Here is a 16,910-nt window from a genome sequence, read left to right on the forward strand (position 1 = left end):
ATCCCTGGGGAATTACAGACCATGTATATCTCTTGCCATGGAAGCTAAAGGCAAAATATGGTTTCAAAACTGGGTGTAACAGGATAGAGAAAAGGGCAGATGACAGGTCTACAATGGTCAACCATTGGGCAGTGGCTGGTATTCAGGATAAAATGGTGGCTGGGTTTGGAACCACAGGGAAAGAAGGTTCTACCACCTGGTTTAGGGCATGGAGATTATGGACAAATCTCCACACCACAGGTCACCCTTCCTTGGGTGGTTTCTCTACTGGAAGTGTGGGGTTTGGGGCTGGACTGTTAGAACATTCTACAATAAGCCCCTGTTTTGATAGATCTTGCAAGACTGGTGCGATGCCACTTATGGCTTCTTTACTGAGAGGATATTGAGGGAATCCAGGTGGCATAGCTCCTAGTTTCAATTTTATGACTACCGGAGCTGTGCTATGCATTTTCCCAACATCATTCTTACTGTCTGCCCACAAAGTGGATGGGACTTGGTCTAATAATTTTCTTTGATCTGGGATTAAGGCAGGAGCTTGAATGTATGGCACAACTGGTGACATGGAGTCTGATGAACAATGAATGTCACATTGTAATTTAGCCAACAATCCCTCCCTAAGACGTTTACTGGAGATGTAGAACTTAGTCCAAAAGAGTGAAACAAAACATTACTTCCTAGGTGGACAGGGAGGGGTTCTGACAAAGGGTATAGGTTTTCCTTCAAACCCCATGACTCTGACTGACTTTTTGTGGGAGGGGCACATTAGACTGGAGAGTAGAAAAAGAAGCTCTGGTATTGACTAAGAAAAACCTCTTTTCCTATCTACATTCATGGAGAGTACTGGGTTGGTGTTACACACGTCAAACAGAGGTAGACACTGGTTTGAGTCTTCAAAAGATTCTGTCCAATTTTCTACTTCAGCATTTCCCCAAACCCAATCTTGATCAGGGTGTTGAAGGGCACAGAGGCAAGCATTAGTTAAAGCTCCCTCATCACTTTAGTCTCAGTCAGAGTCGGGGCCCCATCATTGGCTATTCAAAGGCGCACACAGGGACAGTCCCTTTTCCAATGGCCAGTCTGGCCACATTGGTGACATTTGCCTGTGGACTGGAATGGGGCAGCCCTTGGTTTCAGGGGTGTTGTGTTCTGCCTATCTCCTTGTTCTAATCTCCATCCCCTGCCCTTATTCCTTCCTTTCCATGTCCCTCAGCCATGCCCTCTTCTGCAGCCGATCTGTTGATGCAACTGGGCAGCTTGTAGGGCAATTAGATTATCCTCAAGCTCTTCCTTTTGCTTTTTGTGTGTGTCTAAACAATGTTGGACTATTTTGACAATCTTCTCTATGGACTCTCCTCTGTAACCAATGGCTATTTTTTTCAAGATTTTCTGAACAGGCAGAGTTGTGGGCATTTATCATCATGTCAATTATGGCTCTAGGGGCCAAATCTTTAGGATTTGTAATGCCTGACCACTTTTCATATGCATCTAATACGCGATTTTGCAAATCTGTGGCAGACTCGCTCTTCTTCCACCATATGACATGGATTTTATCCCAATTACAAGTAGAGGGGCAAATCCCATTAAAATGCTTTAATAACTCATCTATATTACCTTTATTAGTGTGGTAGTCATGGGGAGCCCATTTGGGTCATTTTGCTTTGTCTTTTAAACACCCAGTCAGGTGTTTTCATTACTAATCTTGTCAGTTGATTTACATCGGCCCAGCTGGGATCAAAACACACTACAGTAGACAAGAATTCTTCTCTGAACTTACAGGGATCCTTTCAGGGGTTGGGGAATTGCTTCAACTAAATTGCAGAAACTGAAGGAAGTCCATGGGGCATGGACCTGGACCATTCTTGTTCCATCCCTGCTCAGGACTGATGCATAGGGAACACTCCTTCTGCAGCTTCTGATGAGTCTCTTTCTTCACACTCATCTTCCATAGACATTTGTTTAATCTTCCCTGTTTTAATTTTAACTACTTCTCTCGATTTCACTTCAGTCCCTTGTCTGGTATCGGAAGGAGAGAGGATGACATTAGTAGTACTGTCAGGTTGATCCTCCAGGCAATATGGTGGAGGTCAGCTGCAATAGTAATCGATGAGAAAATCCTCAGTGTTATTCTCAGATTTTAACTCTGAATCTTGATTAGGGGTGCTTGGCTTGACAACTTTCTGCAGTTAGGCCACTTTCTGATACAGTTGGGTATTAGGGTTTTGTAGGGAGCGTCTTTTGCTTTCAGAGAAACATTTTTTGGCTTCCGCATGTCAATTGTAATACGCATCCCACTGAGGTTGTTCAATCCTGGAACCCTGTTTTTCAAGGGCGCTTCTTAGGTGAATTACTATTTCTAATTTAAAAGTTCCTTCAGTAGGAAACTGTTTACTAGGGTCCTCTCTAGTATCAGAATTCCATTTGTCTAACCATCTACATCTTCTCGGGCTGTGATTATCATACATGAATCTAGCCAGGGTTCCCACTTGGGGGACAGGGACCCTCTTACTCTGACTTGACCTCATAACAAATTCTAATATGACACTTCCTGCAACAATGCCCTTGCATTCGTTCCTGCTCACCGCCTGGCTTGGCTAGTGGTCTTCACAGGGCAGCTGCGCCGGTGTTGGAACACAAAGATAGAAAAGACACATGAACAAACCACAAAAACTGCCTCATTCTTTTCCCAGGTACCTTCCTTTTACCTGCTATGGTGGTGACTTTACTGAGTTGCTATGGTCCCATGCCGAAGACCGCATGACTTTAACAAGAGGTACACTCACCTCAAGTGAGGATCACCACTTCAGTGGCCTGTCCTGGGCAGTCTGTGCTGCCACTGGGAATCAGGGCATAGGGCAAGGAGGACTCACTCTGTCACCCTGAGAGACTCGACCCTTAAGGGTGTTTTTCAAATTGGTTCCCTTTCTCCTGGTTGCCCCGGGTCGGAGTCGTGGGAGACCAGAGATGGTGACTTACCCAAGTCGCTGGATCCCGGACAAGCCCTCAAACTGTTGTGGTCAGTAGCAAGGGTGGAATTTCAAGGACCACACCACCACAGATTGCGCTCGTAGAGCTTTACCCAAGATGAAGCAAAGAACGCTGCAGCAGGACTCCTAGGCATAAGAGACACCACCCTAAGGTTCAGTAATACTTTTAGAGATAGCAGCAACATCCTATTGCTTGGCTATTGAGGGCTTCATGCCTATATAAGGAATACAGTACTGTCATACAAGACTGAGCAAGCACAATAACAAGCTGCCTAGCATGAAATAACAAAATAGTTGTAGATTAATTGTTACACATTCCTTGTATGCATTAGCCAGATACAGAAATGGATATACTCTCCCTTATACATGCTATGAGTACAGAGAGTAATGGCAATCTAACTTATACTGAGACTTTAACACAAGAGGGTTTGTTATTTATACAGTTTCAAGTACATTGTGAATTTTGGTAAATTCTTAAAAAAAGAAAGAAAGAAAGAAAGAACTGAACTGGACTGAAATGAAATGAAATTCTCATCCCTCCCTATTGCTGGGACATCTAAGTGCTAGATTTGTAACACATTGCATTGTAAACCCAGTCACCTGATATACCACTCACATTAAGACTAGAGAGGACTTTTCAAGCAATCCTATATGCAGAGTACATCGTGACTGGAGATATGCCGCCGCTGCTACTCCAGGAGAATGGAGTATCCTTATCCTTATCCAATGGATTGGATTTAGACTAAATCATGCTTGGAGTAGTCCTTGAAATCAATGGAACAATGAAGTCATCGATAACTCATGTCCTATTATTTCAATTTTTCTACTTTAGGTATGACTAAATCCAGGAAAATATATGCTCAGCCCAGGAGAGGAAAAACACAGAAGAACTAGGAAATACAAAAAAGGAAGAAAAACAGTGGGTTACCCCCACACCTAGCTTCACTGGAAACACAGCTAGAGCCACCCAGACACTGTGGTGATGCTGATACTCACATACCACCCACCCAGACATGGAGGGGACTGAATGAATTCATGACATTATGGACCTGTCTTCCGCATACACCCCTGTATCACCATGCACAGATACCTGCATCGCTATACATGCAAAATGAAAGACAATGTAATGGTGTCTCCATTCCAGCAGACCCATTCTCACAGACAATAATGACTCTTCTAGTGCTGGTCTCAGGCATCCCTGTAGCATTTGAGGTTGTTCGTTTGTTTTGTTTTTTCCCCACACAATGGAATTTTGCACATGATTATGAGAAAGAGAGTGATGCTAGGTTTTATTAGCCTTACAGCCATAAATAATGAGTTATTGCCTATTTTGTCCCACTCCTGTCCTTATCTTGTTGCTAAACCCCTCATTTGACTATTCTAGGGCAATTGTGGTAGAGTGCACGTGTGGGTTTATGTATGTGTGTGTGGACATGTGTGTATGCATGGTGAACTCAGGAACCAAAGGGGTGACCAAATATCCATATGTGACCAAATATCCATATGTGAGTCCATTCGTGAGTTGCAGCTAGTGAGTGGGCTTTGCACTGGGCAGCAACCTGTATTTTCTTCTTCTTCCTCATTTCACTTTAGGTTTCATTTTCATTAGATCAAAAGCCTCTAGAGAGAACCTTTCCTTGATTTTACCTCTTGTAACCCTTATTGTTGGCATTGCTCTATAAAGCACCATGTACACTGACAATAGTATATTGTTATAAAACATAGCATTTTAAGTGCCTATTTACTACACAAATACTGTTACTATTATGAATATTAGCCTGAGAAAGCTAATCACCCAGAGGATCAAGGCCTGTTATTATCACCCTATTGTTTACTTGCATCTTTTTAAACATTGTTATAAAGTCCTTTTTTCCCTTCCTTCCAATTTAGCTCCACCATTTTCTGAGAAGTATCTCATTCAACAACAGTGCGGGGGACAAGATTTCCTTTGATGAAAGTGGGAAGTTAATAGCTGGATTCGATATTATCAACTGGGTCACATTCCCAAACCAGTCCTTTCTTAGAGTCAAAGTTGGAGGGATTGACCCCTGGGCTTCCCCAGATAATGTCTTCAGTATTCATGAGGAATCTGTCACATGGCCTAGCAGTTTTAATCAGGTAGGAACTGTGTACATGGATCTCCATTCATTTCACCAATGTTCAGAGAGGTTTCACTATTCAGGCACAGTTCCATCTCTTCGGTGCCAAATTAATACCAACAGGGATGTTTTTCGTAAGCATTCTAGCCACATGCATGGTGGGGGAGGGGAATTGCTCCAATCATGCTGGGGATGGAAGGCATGAACACCCCCTTCCTGTGTGCTACATTGCTTGTAACGATCCCTCCATAAACATGTAAGTAGATTCCATGCGCATGTAATTAGTTAAGGAATTTATTTATTTATTTGGCGTATGGCACACATCACCAGGGAGTCTACAATGTTTTTTACATGGTAGATGTTCTGGCGCCAATAGTTACTAGTCTTTGTTGCACTGATGCACCACAAGAGGGCGAGCTAGCTTTGCATCAGCTGGCCAGCATCGTTTTTAGGGAAGTCGGCTCATCCAGGCTTTTTCTCCACCACTCTTCCGCCGATCGCACCCAGGCAGATCCAGTGCCGGTTCCTGCTCCCTGCATAGAGTGCTGCCAGTGCTTCCCCCCACCAAAATGGGGGTACCTATTTATCTACTTGCAGATGGTATGCTTTCGAACTGCTCGGTGGGCAGGAGCTAGGGATGAAATGACGGGAGCTCACTTCCATCACGTGGAGCTGAGCTCGAACTGCTGGACTGTCGACCATTTCTGGCTGGCAGACTCCAGTGTCATTAAGCTGCTACGCCACCGCGTCCCCTTAGTTAAGGAAAAAACAGCAACTTGATATGTAGTGGGCTCTCTGTATTCTCTCAGTTAGGTGCAGACAACTCAAAATATGAATTTGAAAGTAAGGCCGCTGTCCTTTGCACAGTTAGCTGGAAGTAAGTGCCACAAACCTCATTGTGACTTACATCTAACTAGACATCTAAAGGAATGTGCTGCAAATTTTCATCGGAAACGGAATTACATTAAGTGTTTTTGCTGCTGGATCATCAACATTCTAAGTCTGCAAATCTAAACACACTTGCTATGGATTAAGCATGAGTGAATATAGTGGGACTTATTTCCAAGTGAACATGCATAGGAGTTCACTGAGAGTCTATCGTCACAAGAGAATCAATTACAAACTGAATATGATTAGCAGCGGTCGAAAGAACGCATATAGCAGAAAGGAAGATTGAATTATGAAACATTTTAAAACAAAAGAAAACATGATGAATAAAAAGAACACTGTAACTGTTTAGTATCAACAGTGCACATGAAACAACCAATATTTATGGCGAAGTATACTATAATGTATTACAACTGACATGATATTTCAAGAAGACTTGAGGTTGTGTACCCCAGCTATTTCCATATAAATGCTCAGGGTCTGATTCTCTCTTCCATTCTAGACAATGCATTGACCGATTGCACCGGGTCAACAGAAATGGTTAGAGAGAATGACAAACTGACCTTTGCAACCAGCTGGAGAAACAAGGACCAGAAATAGGGCAATCCTAAGGAACTGAGATGGCTAGATAGCATCACGGATGCAATGAATATGGACTTGAGCACGCTCCGGGAGAGAGCGCAGGACAGGAAGGCCTGGCGTGCTATGGTCCATGGGGTCACGAAGAGTCGGACATGACTGAACAACTGAACAACAAGTGTACTCTATGTGGGGTTATTGGCCACCTAATGCGAAGAGAAAACTCTCTGGAAAAGACCCTGATGCTGGGAAAGACTGAAGGCAAAAGGAGAAGGGGACGGCAGAGGATGAGATGGCTAGATAGCATCACGGATGCAATGAATATGGACTTGAGCACGCTCCGGGAGAGAGCGCAGGACAGGAAGGCCTGGCGTGCTATGGTCCATGGGGTCACGAAGAGTCGGACATGACTGAACAACTGAACAACAAGTGTACTCTATGTGGGGTTATTGGCCACCTAATGCGAAGAGAAAACTCTCTGGAAAAGACCCTGATGCTGGGAAAGACTGAAGGCAAAAGGAGAAGGGGACGGCAGAGGATGAGATGGCTGGATAGCATCACTGATGCAATGAATATGAACTTGTGCACAGCCCAGGAGAGAGCGCAGGACAGGAAGGCCTGGCGTGCTATGGTCCATGGGGTCACGAAGAGTCGGACACGACTGAACGACTGAACAACAACAACAACAACAGCACGTAGAGATGAGAAAGGTATGCCAACTGCAACACTCCGGGAGAGAGCGCAGGACAGGAAGGCCTGGCTATGTAATTCGCTATTGTAACTGCCTGAAACAGTAATACTGCGCTATTCTGAATGGGAAAAACAAGCTGCACACTCTGGCAAAGCAGATATTTCACTATTGTGACTGCTTGAAACAGTGCTGCTGCGCTATTCTGAATGGGAAAAACGGGCTACGTACTGTGAATGGGGAAAGCACCTACTGTGCTCAGCTACATATTGTGAAGGGGAAAACAGCACTACTGCATTATAGTGAAAGGATGAAACAGTGCCAAGTAGTGCTAAGTGGCAAAGAAAGCCTGTGTCCAAAAGCCCCTACTGCGAATGGGGAAAAAGAGGGAATGGGGGGAAAGGGGTCAGCCCCATCCCTTGACCATGTCACTGCCAGCCCACAGCCAGGTCACAGAGGCACGCCCAGGTTTTAATGCAGGGAATGGGGCAATGAACTTGAGCACACTCTGGGAGAGAGCGGAGGACAGGAAGGCCTGGCATGCTGTGGTCCATGGGGTCACGAGGAGTCGGACACGACTGAGCGACTGAACAACAACAACAACAAGGAACTGATGCTTTCTAGGCAGAATGTTCTGATTTTGGAGCCCTACATCTATCCCAGGGGAGGGAAACATAATGCCCATCAGCCATATTTTGCCTCAACAGCCCACAGTGTGGCCCTCACCATTCCTTACAATTTGGGTGGAGACATTTTTTTTAAAAAAAAAATGCTAACAAAATGTCATCCAGAGCTGCTACTGAGTGCCAAACGTGTCAACGTTAGTTTGAAAACAAGCTAATTTTGTCATGTTTGGTTCTCTGACTCAGCTCCAGGTGCCATTTTGATTTTAGTTTGCTTTTATTTTATTCATTCTCCCCTGTTTTTGACACCCATGGGTGTTTGTGGTGGGGGGGCAGTGGCATGGAGGCAAAAAGTTGCTCACTCTTCATCTATCATATACTCTGCCAGCCGGACCTAAACAGAGCAGTAAGGATATATGAAAGTCACTTACCTTTTCTTGGATTGTGTTCGTGGGGGCGGGAGGCACTCCATCCCTCCCCCCGGAATTCTCAACAGGGGGGAGGCGATCCGGTCCTCCCCCCTGGAATCCTTGATGGCTGGCTCTGCTCTGTGGCGGCTCTGCGGAGCAGCCAGCCAGGGCCGTCCGCAGCTGGATTTCCAGCCACGGACTGGCTGGCGCAGATGCAAATGGCAGCCACCATAGCAGCTGCCATTTGCGTCCAGCCAAGCAGCCGTGATAGGCTACATAAGTCTTTACGTAGCCTATCACGGCTGGGTAAAAAAAAAAAAAAAAAGACGTATGCAAATGGTGGTGGCTACGGCAGCTGCCATTTGCGTTCCTTATTTTACGCCGTTTTAGTCTACATAAATATTTATGTATTTAGTCTATGTAAATATTTACATGGCCATTCCCCCACAGGTTTCAGTGGCAGAATTCTCCGCCATCCCTACAGAGCAGTAGGAGCAGTAGAGGGTTTTACAGCCTCCTCTTCCTTTATTTTGTGATTTAGAGCTAGATGGTTCTTTGAGCCCAACCAGCTCATTCACTCACCTGGGGACAAACCTAGATCCAGGTCTCTCTATCTCCCTTCCTGCCCACAAGAATACCACCTTTTCACTCACTATGGTTTTCGTGATGGCTGGGAGGGTCGAAATTACCACTGAGCTTTAGCCTTTCAAGGTCATAGATTCAGGAAGGAAAATGCACTATGCTGTGGTCTCTGGGACACTCTCCCAAGGACCATAGGATTGCTCTGCAAGTCCCTTTTCTTATAATTTTAATCTATCACAAACTGGGTTGGAGATCATTTTATCGAAAGGCAGGGTACAGATGTTGGAAATACACACATCCTTATTATATGGGCAAAGGACTCCTACAATGGTGGAGGCTACAACAGCCCATTGCATACTAAGTCCTCTTTGGAAGTGATGCCATTCTTTATGTGATTTCCGAATCTACTAACAGATTTCTGAAGTGTAGATGCGTCATCAAAACACAAACTCCCTAAATGTGATGTGTTAAAATATTCTCCTTGCTTATTTATGATCAGGCACAACCTCTTTCTCTGTGTAATGACAATTGCTATGAAGGTTTTAGCAAGAAAAAGAAGGAAGGGAAGCCTTTTTGCTGCTATGATTGCTTGGCATGTCCAGAAGGAAAGATTTCCAGCCAGAAGGGTAAGAGATAACATGCATAGAGGTGTTTTTAAAAGAAAAAGAAAAAATCTGTGATCACATATGTGCATTTCAGGGTGAATAGTCACTCACATTCCTCATGTGTAAAATGGGTCACAATTCAGAGGAAGTTCTGATAGCTCATGATACATTACAAGCTTATATAAACCTTGAAATTTGCACATTCTTATGTAACGCCCCTCCTTTGACTGTAACAACAACAAGAAAAAAATATTGTAACATATCCAGGTAAAATGGATTCAGGGATAACTCATACTTTGTAATCTCGAAGAATGGAACATACCAATGATGTCTTTGTACTTCCTTTTGTCAATGACTCCTTAAGACCTGGGTTTCTCTCCAACTATTGTTGTTGTTGTTGTTGTTAATTTCATCAACAAAGAATACCTCATGAAAACACAATTGACACCAAACATGAAACAATCTAAAGACAATGGCCTGCATATAGTGATACGTACATTAAAAAAACAAACATACAAACAAACAGAATGAGGACAAAACATCTGGTTGAGGTTCTACTAATCAAATTTATCTAGAGAGCATTAAGTACGTCTTACCAGATAGTTACATGTGATTATGAAGTTTTCAGGTATCCTGTTGCAGAAGGATGTATGCTTATGTTTCAGTTTTCAGCTCCCTCCTTCAGAACTATGTGACACTGAGGTTTGTTTAATGTAATGGAGTATACACAGGGCTGCCATTTATACAAACACCGGTATTCTTTTTCAGACATGGATGACTGTTCTCAATGTCCAGAAGATCATTACCCAAACTACAACCGGGATTCATGCATTCCAAAGCATATAACTTTCTTGTCTTATGAAGAACCCTTGGGGATCATTTTGGCATGTTTTGCTCTTTCTTTTTCTTTTATCACAGCTTTAGTGGTTGCAATCTTTATGAAGCATCAGGAGACTCCCATAGTTAAAGCCAACAATCGGAATCTCACCTATGTCCTCCTCATCTCCCTACTGCTATCCTTCCTTTGTGTTTTGCTATTTATTGGGCGACCGGATATGTTGATATGTCTTCTTCGACAAACTGCTTTCGGACTTATCTTCTCAGTGGCAGTTTCCTGTGTGTTGGCTAAAACCATCATAGTGGTTCTAGCTTTCATGGCCACCAAGCCGGGGTCCAGAATGAGGAAATGGGTGGGGAAAAGAATGGCCAGCTCCATTGTTCTTTGCTGCTCTCTTATTCAATCCACTATTTGTACTGTGTGGCTGGCAACCTCTTGCCCATTCCCAGATCTTGACATGCACTCAATGACTGACAAAATTGTATTGGAATGTAATGAAGGGTCAGTCACCATGTTCTACTGTGTCCTGGGCTTTATGGGTTTCCTGGCCATTGTCAGCTTCTCTGTGGCTTTCCTAGCCAGAACATTACCCGATAGTTTTAATGAAACCAAGTTTATTACCTTCAGCATGTTAGTCTTCTGCAGTGTTTGGGTGTGCTTTGTTCCAACCTACCTGAGCACAAAAGGAAAATACATGGTGGCTGTGGAGATCTTCTCCATCTTGGCCTCTAGTTCTGGGTTACTAGTTTGTATCTTTTCCCCAAAATGCTTTATCATTGTGGTGAGGCCTGAGCTGAACAACAGGCATCAGGTAATGAGAAGAAAGTGTTAAAATTCTGGAAGATTGCCTTCAGCCTAGGGATGTACGAAAGTCATGTACGTTTTCACAGCTTGGATTTATGGTGGTGGGGAGGCGCTCCATTGCTCCCCCTGGAAGCCTCCCTGGGGCAGCTCCGCTCCGCGGTGGCTCCATGGAGTCGCCAGCCAGGGCCATCCGCAGCTGGAGTTCCGGCTGCGGACGGGCTGCTGCAGACGCAAATGGCAGACGCCGTAGTGGCCGCCATTTCCGTCCTGCCAAGCTGCCATGATAGGCTACATAAGTATTTACATAGCCTATCACAGCAAGCCAAACAAACAAAGTAACAAAAAACAGTGTACGCAAATGACGGCGGCTACAGCGGCCGCCTTTTGCGTTCCCTTTTTTTTGCTGTTTTAGCCTACATAAATATTTACGTAAGCTATTACGGCGAAAAAAAGGAGAATGCAAATAACATAGTGGGTGCTATTTGCATTCCTTCCCCCCCCCCGCCATAATAGCTTACGTAAATATTTACATAGGCTAAAACGGTGAAAAAAAAAAAGAATGCAAATGGCACCCACTATGCTATTTGTGTTCCCCTTTTTTTCGCCGTAATAGCTTATGTAAATATTTACTGCCGTAGCTGCCGCCATTTGCGTACGCTGTTTTTGTTTGTTTGTTTGTTTGCCATGATAGGCTACATAAATACTTATGTAGCCTATCACAGCTATGATGAGGAAGCGAATGGTGGCCGTGCTGCGGCTGCCATTCGCAAGTCAGCGCGGACGGCAGCAGGTAAGTGCTCCATTTTGCGCGCCTTTCATGGGTTGGGGGGGCGGGGGCTTCGTTCCGCCACGGATTTCAGGGGGCCGAATGCACTAGCATTCAGCCTCACCAAGATCCGTGGCAGAATTCTCTGACATCCCTACTTCAACCACCCAAACCTTGCAGTCATCTTCAGTAACTCTTCTGGTCAGAAGAAGGCTATGTGGTGACTGGGAATGCAGCCTTCTGTGCCATGATGCTCCATCTGTAGAATATTTTCCTCAAAGAAGATCTTTTCGTACTGACAAATAATTTCTTATTTGCCTGAGATTACATATGTGAATCACCTATGATCATTAGTTCTGCTGAATTTTATAATTTGTTTTTAACCTCTGTTTTCTCAGGATTCTAGTTTTATCTATTTTATTATAATACTTATTTTACTGTTTTAAATTATTTTTAAGCCACCTTGATTTTCTGATTGGAAGGGTGCGGTTGTAGGGAAAATGTGAATTTACTCAACATTATTATTATTATTATTATTATTATTATTATTATTAACAAACCTTCAGTTTAGCATTTATAACAGACTACAATTTCCTGTCTACTAACATTTGGCATAGGGTAGGAGAAGTGAGTGCCTTTATACTGAAATGTACTGATTTGCACAGATGGTCAACACAGTTTCAAATAAAATAGAATGCTGTTATTATGAAATAGTAACATGTACACACACCTTTCATACCTAATACAAAAATAGAAGGAAAGCAGTTAGACTCACAACATATCTGCTGGTGGAATCTCTGCCCCGCCCCTTATCTTGAAGACAAATAAATATTCTTAGAATCTGGATAGAAGTCAGGAAGCTCACCCATCAGGGAAAACGTCCTTTTATACTCATACGTCATATGCCAACCCTTTATCTAGTACTATACTTGCTATCTTTTGTGTTATGAGCTTATGGATTAGTTCTTATAACGTGGTCTAGCCTCAGTTAAGCCTGTTACTCTAAACCTAAGTGCCTCTTTTCTAAACACAGCATTGCTGACATTTTCAATAATTCTAGAGAAACTGAAAAGTTCTCTAACTTCTCCTTAAGTATCCTGTCTCTGTACTTTGTGCTTGGTAGTTTTTGTGAGATTGAGTCATATCTACGTTTAGTAGGGATGTACAAAAGTCACTTACCTTTTCGAAGGGTGACATTCGCAGTGGGGGGAGGCGGTCCATCCATCCCCCCGAAATTCTCCCCGGCCGGCTCCGCTCCACAGTGACTCTGCAGAGCCACCGGCCAGGGCCGCCCGCAGCCAGACATCCGGCCGCTGGGCTGCACAGGGACGCAAATGGAGGCCGCCGTAGCTGCCGCCATTTGCGTTCCTGTTTTTTGCATTGATAGGCTACGTAAATATTTATGTAGCCTATCACAGCCTCCACAGGGACGCAAATGGCGTCTCTGCGTTAGCTGTGATAGGCTACATAAGTATTTCTGTAGCCTATCACAGCAAAAATAGGGAAGCGAATGGTGGCTGCAGACGCGGCCGCCATTTACAAAGCAGCACGAACGGCACCAGGTAAGTGTCCTGTTTCACATGCCTTTTGCAGGGGGGGCGGGGAGCTTCGTTCTGCCATGGATTTCGGGGCCGAATGCACTGGTATTCAGCCTCACCGAGATCCATGGCGGAATTCTCTGACATCTAGGGATGTCAGAGAATTCCGCCACGGATCTTGGTGAGGCTGAATGCCAGTGCATTCGGCCCCCCGAAATCTGTAACGGAACGGCCTGCCACCCCCTGCCTCCCGCGGATCCCCCCCCGGGACGAGACTTACCTGGGGCGGATCTTATGGGCGGCAGCGGCTCTGGCGGCGGCTCCAGCAAAGGTGGCGGCCGGTCTTCCGACCAGCTGCCGCCGCTGCCATTTCCAGGCATGTGGGGAAAAAAAAAAAAGACGTGATAGGCTACATAAAGATTTACGTAGCCTATCATGGTTGGGGGTGGGTTTTAAAAAAAAAAACGCGTACGCAAATGGCGGCGGCTATGGCCACCGCAATTTGTGTTCCTTCTTTTTGGCCATCTTAATCTACGTAAATATTTACATAGACTATGACGGCGAAAATCAAGGGGAATGTAAATAGCGTAGTGGGCACTATTTGCATCCCTTTTTCATTCACCATTTTAGCCTATGTAAATCTTTACGTGGGCTAAAACAGGGAATCAAAAGGGGACGCAAATGGCGACCGCTACGGTATTTGCGTTCCCCTTGATTTTTGCCGTCATAGTCTACGTAAATATTTACGTAGATTAAGACGGTAAAAAGAAGGAATGCAAATGGCAGGGGCTGTAGCCACCGCCACTTGCATATGTGTTGTTTTTTTGTTTTCTGTTTTACCCAGAGCCCTCCGCGGCTGGAAATCCAGCTGCGGACAGCTCTGGCCTGGCTGGGCCAGGCCTGGCCGGCTGCTCCAAGGAGCTGCCGCGGAGCACAGCCGGCCGTTCGAGGATTCCGGGGGGAGGAACGGAGCGCCTCCCCCCCGGCCAGGATTCCGGGGGGAGGGACGGAATGCCTCCCCCCTGCCATCAACATAATCTGCGAAAGGTAAGTCACTTTTGTACATCCCTACTGACATCCCTCTCATTTGGATGGATAGAGCTCTGCATTGGCCATGCATGGCGAGCTGCCTGGTGGTCCGAAGGCACCCAACGAGTGGTGTATGACTGACAACTCCCTCACTGAGCTGCCATTTTGTGTATAAATGGCAGGTGAGCCTTTTTCATAAGTAACCATGTACTCAAGTGGTGGCTGTAAAGGGACCATCTACGCAAGATTACACGTATAAATAGACCATTTATGCCTGCGATGTTGCATAGATGGCCCCTTTTCAGTTGCCATTTGTGTACATGGTTATTCACGAAAAAGGCCAAGTCACTATTTTTATGCAGAATGGAAGCACAGCAAGGCAGCGGGTGGCCACACACTTGCCCAACTCGGTGCTGAGTTGGACAAGTGCAAAGGTTTGTGAAATGGCATCCAGGGTGACATATCTTCAAGCCCCAACCAGACACCCTATCCTTTTCTGCACGCTTTCCAGTTCTACAATATCCTTTTTTGGTGTGGTGACCTGAAGGGTACAGAGTATTCCAACTGTGGTCACACCATAGATTTGTATAAAGGTTGTATGATATTGGCAGTTTTATTCTCAATTCCTTTCCTATTATGCCTAACATGGAGTTTGCCATTTTCACTGTAACTGCACACAGGGTTGAGATTTTTATTGAGCTGCCCACCTCAACCCCAAGATCTCTTTCTTGGTCAGTCATTGCTAGGTCAGATCCCATCAGCTTATACTTGAAGCTGGGATTTTTTGCCCCAAGGTGCATCACTTTACACTTCCTTACACTGATCCCCATTTGCCATTTTGATGCCCATCCTTGCCATTTGGAGAGATCGTTCTGGAGTAGGGATGTCACAGAATTCCTCCACAGACTACAGTGAGGCTGGATTCTTTAGAATCCGGCCCCCTGGAATCCGTGGCAGAACGGCTTCCCCCCCCGCTACCCCGTGGAATCCCCCCGGGACAGAGCATACCTGGTGGATGTGGCGGTGGTGGCAGCAGCGATTCCGGCTGGTCTCCTGGCCGCTGCCAGGCTGCTGCAGCTGCAAATGGCGGCCGTCGTAGTGGCCGCCATTTGCGTCCTTGCGGTCAGCCATGATAGGCTACGTAAATACTTACATAGCCTATCACGGCAAAGAGCAGGGCCGCAAATGGCGGCCGCCATGCCATTTGCGCCCCTGCTCTTTGCCGTAATAGGCTATATAAGTATTTACGTAGCCTATCATGGCAAAAGGCAGCCATGCAAATGGTGTAGCGGCCGCCATTTGCATGGCTGCCTTTTGCCCTGATAGGCTACATAAATACTTAGGTTGCCTATCACGGCTTACTGCAAGGACGCAAATGGCGGCCGCTATGGCTGCAGCAGCCTGGCAGCGGCCGGAACTCTGGCTGCGGCTGGCCCTGGCTGGCGGCTCTGTGGAGCTGCTGCAGAGTGGAGCCGGCTGGGGAGGATTCCGGGGGCAGGGACGGAGGGCCTCCCCCCCACCACGGATGCCCTGGACCGGATGGGTGAGTGAGATTCGTACATCCCTATTCTTGAGATCCTCACAGTCCTTTTTTCATTTTAGCCACTCTAAATAATTTGGTGTCATCAGCAAGAGGGCCTCTCCTCTTATTCCATGACTTCTAAGTTTGTTCAGGAATCTTTGGTGAGGCACCTTGTTATAGGCCTTTTTGAAAGTCCAAGTTAGGGATGTTAGAGAATTTCGCCACAAACTCCAAAATGAGGCCGGATTCAAAAGAATCCAGCCCCTTGGAGTCCATGGCGGAACGGACCACTCACCTCCGCCACCCCATGAAGTTGCCCCGGAATGGATCCTACCTGCCACTGGCCGGGTCCGGTCCATCCGCTGCCATTTACGTCCCTTCTCTTTGCCATGATAGCCTATGAAAATATTTATGTAGCCTATCACGGCAAAGAGCAGGGATGCAAATGGCATCTGCTATGCTGGACACCATTTGTGTCCCAGCGGCCGGAAGTCCGCCAGCGGCCAGAGCTGGCCTGCAGCTCTGCGGACTCGCTGTGGGGCGAGCTGGCTGGTGAGGATTCTGGAGGGGAGGGACAGATCGCCTCACCCCCCTACGGACCCCCGCGGACTCCAGGTAAGGCGGTTTCATACATCCCTAGAAGTAAATAATGTCTACCAGATCACCCCTGTCCACATACTGTATTTATTGACACTCTGAAAAACTCTCAAAGGTTAGTGAGACAGGACTTATCTTTGCAGAAGCCATATTGATTCTTTTTCAGCAGGGCTTGTCCTTTTATATACTTACTAATTTTATCATTAATAATGCTTTCAACCAATTTTCCCAGAACAGGCATTAAGCTAACCAGTGTGTAATTTCCCAGATCCCCTCTGGATTGCTTTTTAAACATTGGTGTTACATTGGCCATTCTCAAGTCCTCTCATACAGAGGCTATTAGGGACATGTTGCATAT

The 16,910-nt window shown here is 45.5% G+C and overlaps 1 protein-coding gene across 1 annotated transcript; it reads left to right on the forward strand.

The window, feature by feature from the left end:
* The first annotated feature begins 9,370 nt into the window (after positions 1-9,370).
* LOC146342516 (vomeronasal type-2 receptor 26-like) lies at positions 9,371-11,128 on the forward strand. The gene is made up of 2 exons (XM_084808577.1): positions 9,371-9,479; positions 10,227-11,128. Exon 2 carries the CDS (start codon positions 10,229-10,231, stop codon positions 11,126-11,128), a length of 900 nt encoding a protein of 299 aa, XP_084664703.1. The 5' UTR covers positions 9,371-9,479; positions 10,227-10,228.
* The last annotated feature ends 5,782 nt before the right edge of the window (positions 11,129-16,910 follow it).

The sequence above is a fragment of the Heloderma suspectum genome, chromosome 6 (assembly GCF_057233095.1).
Source record: "Heloderma suspectum isolate Gila_16-S chromosome 6, 16-S_ref, whole genome shotgun sequence".
Lineage (NCBI taxonomy): Eukaryota > Metazoa > Chordata > Lepidosauria > Squamata > Helodermatidae > Heloderma > Heloderma suspectum.

Excerpts from the sequence above, each read along its gene's own strand:
- LOC146342516 (XM_084808577.1), top strand. The coding sequence starts at position 10,229 with ATGGATGACTGTTCTCAATGTCCAGAAGATCATTACCCAAACTACAAC.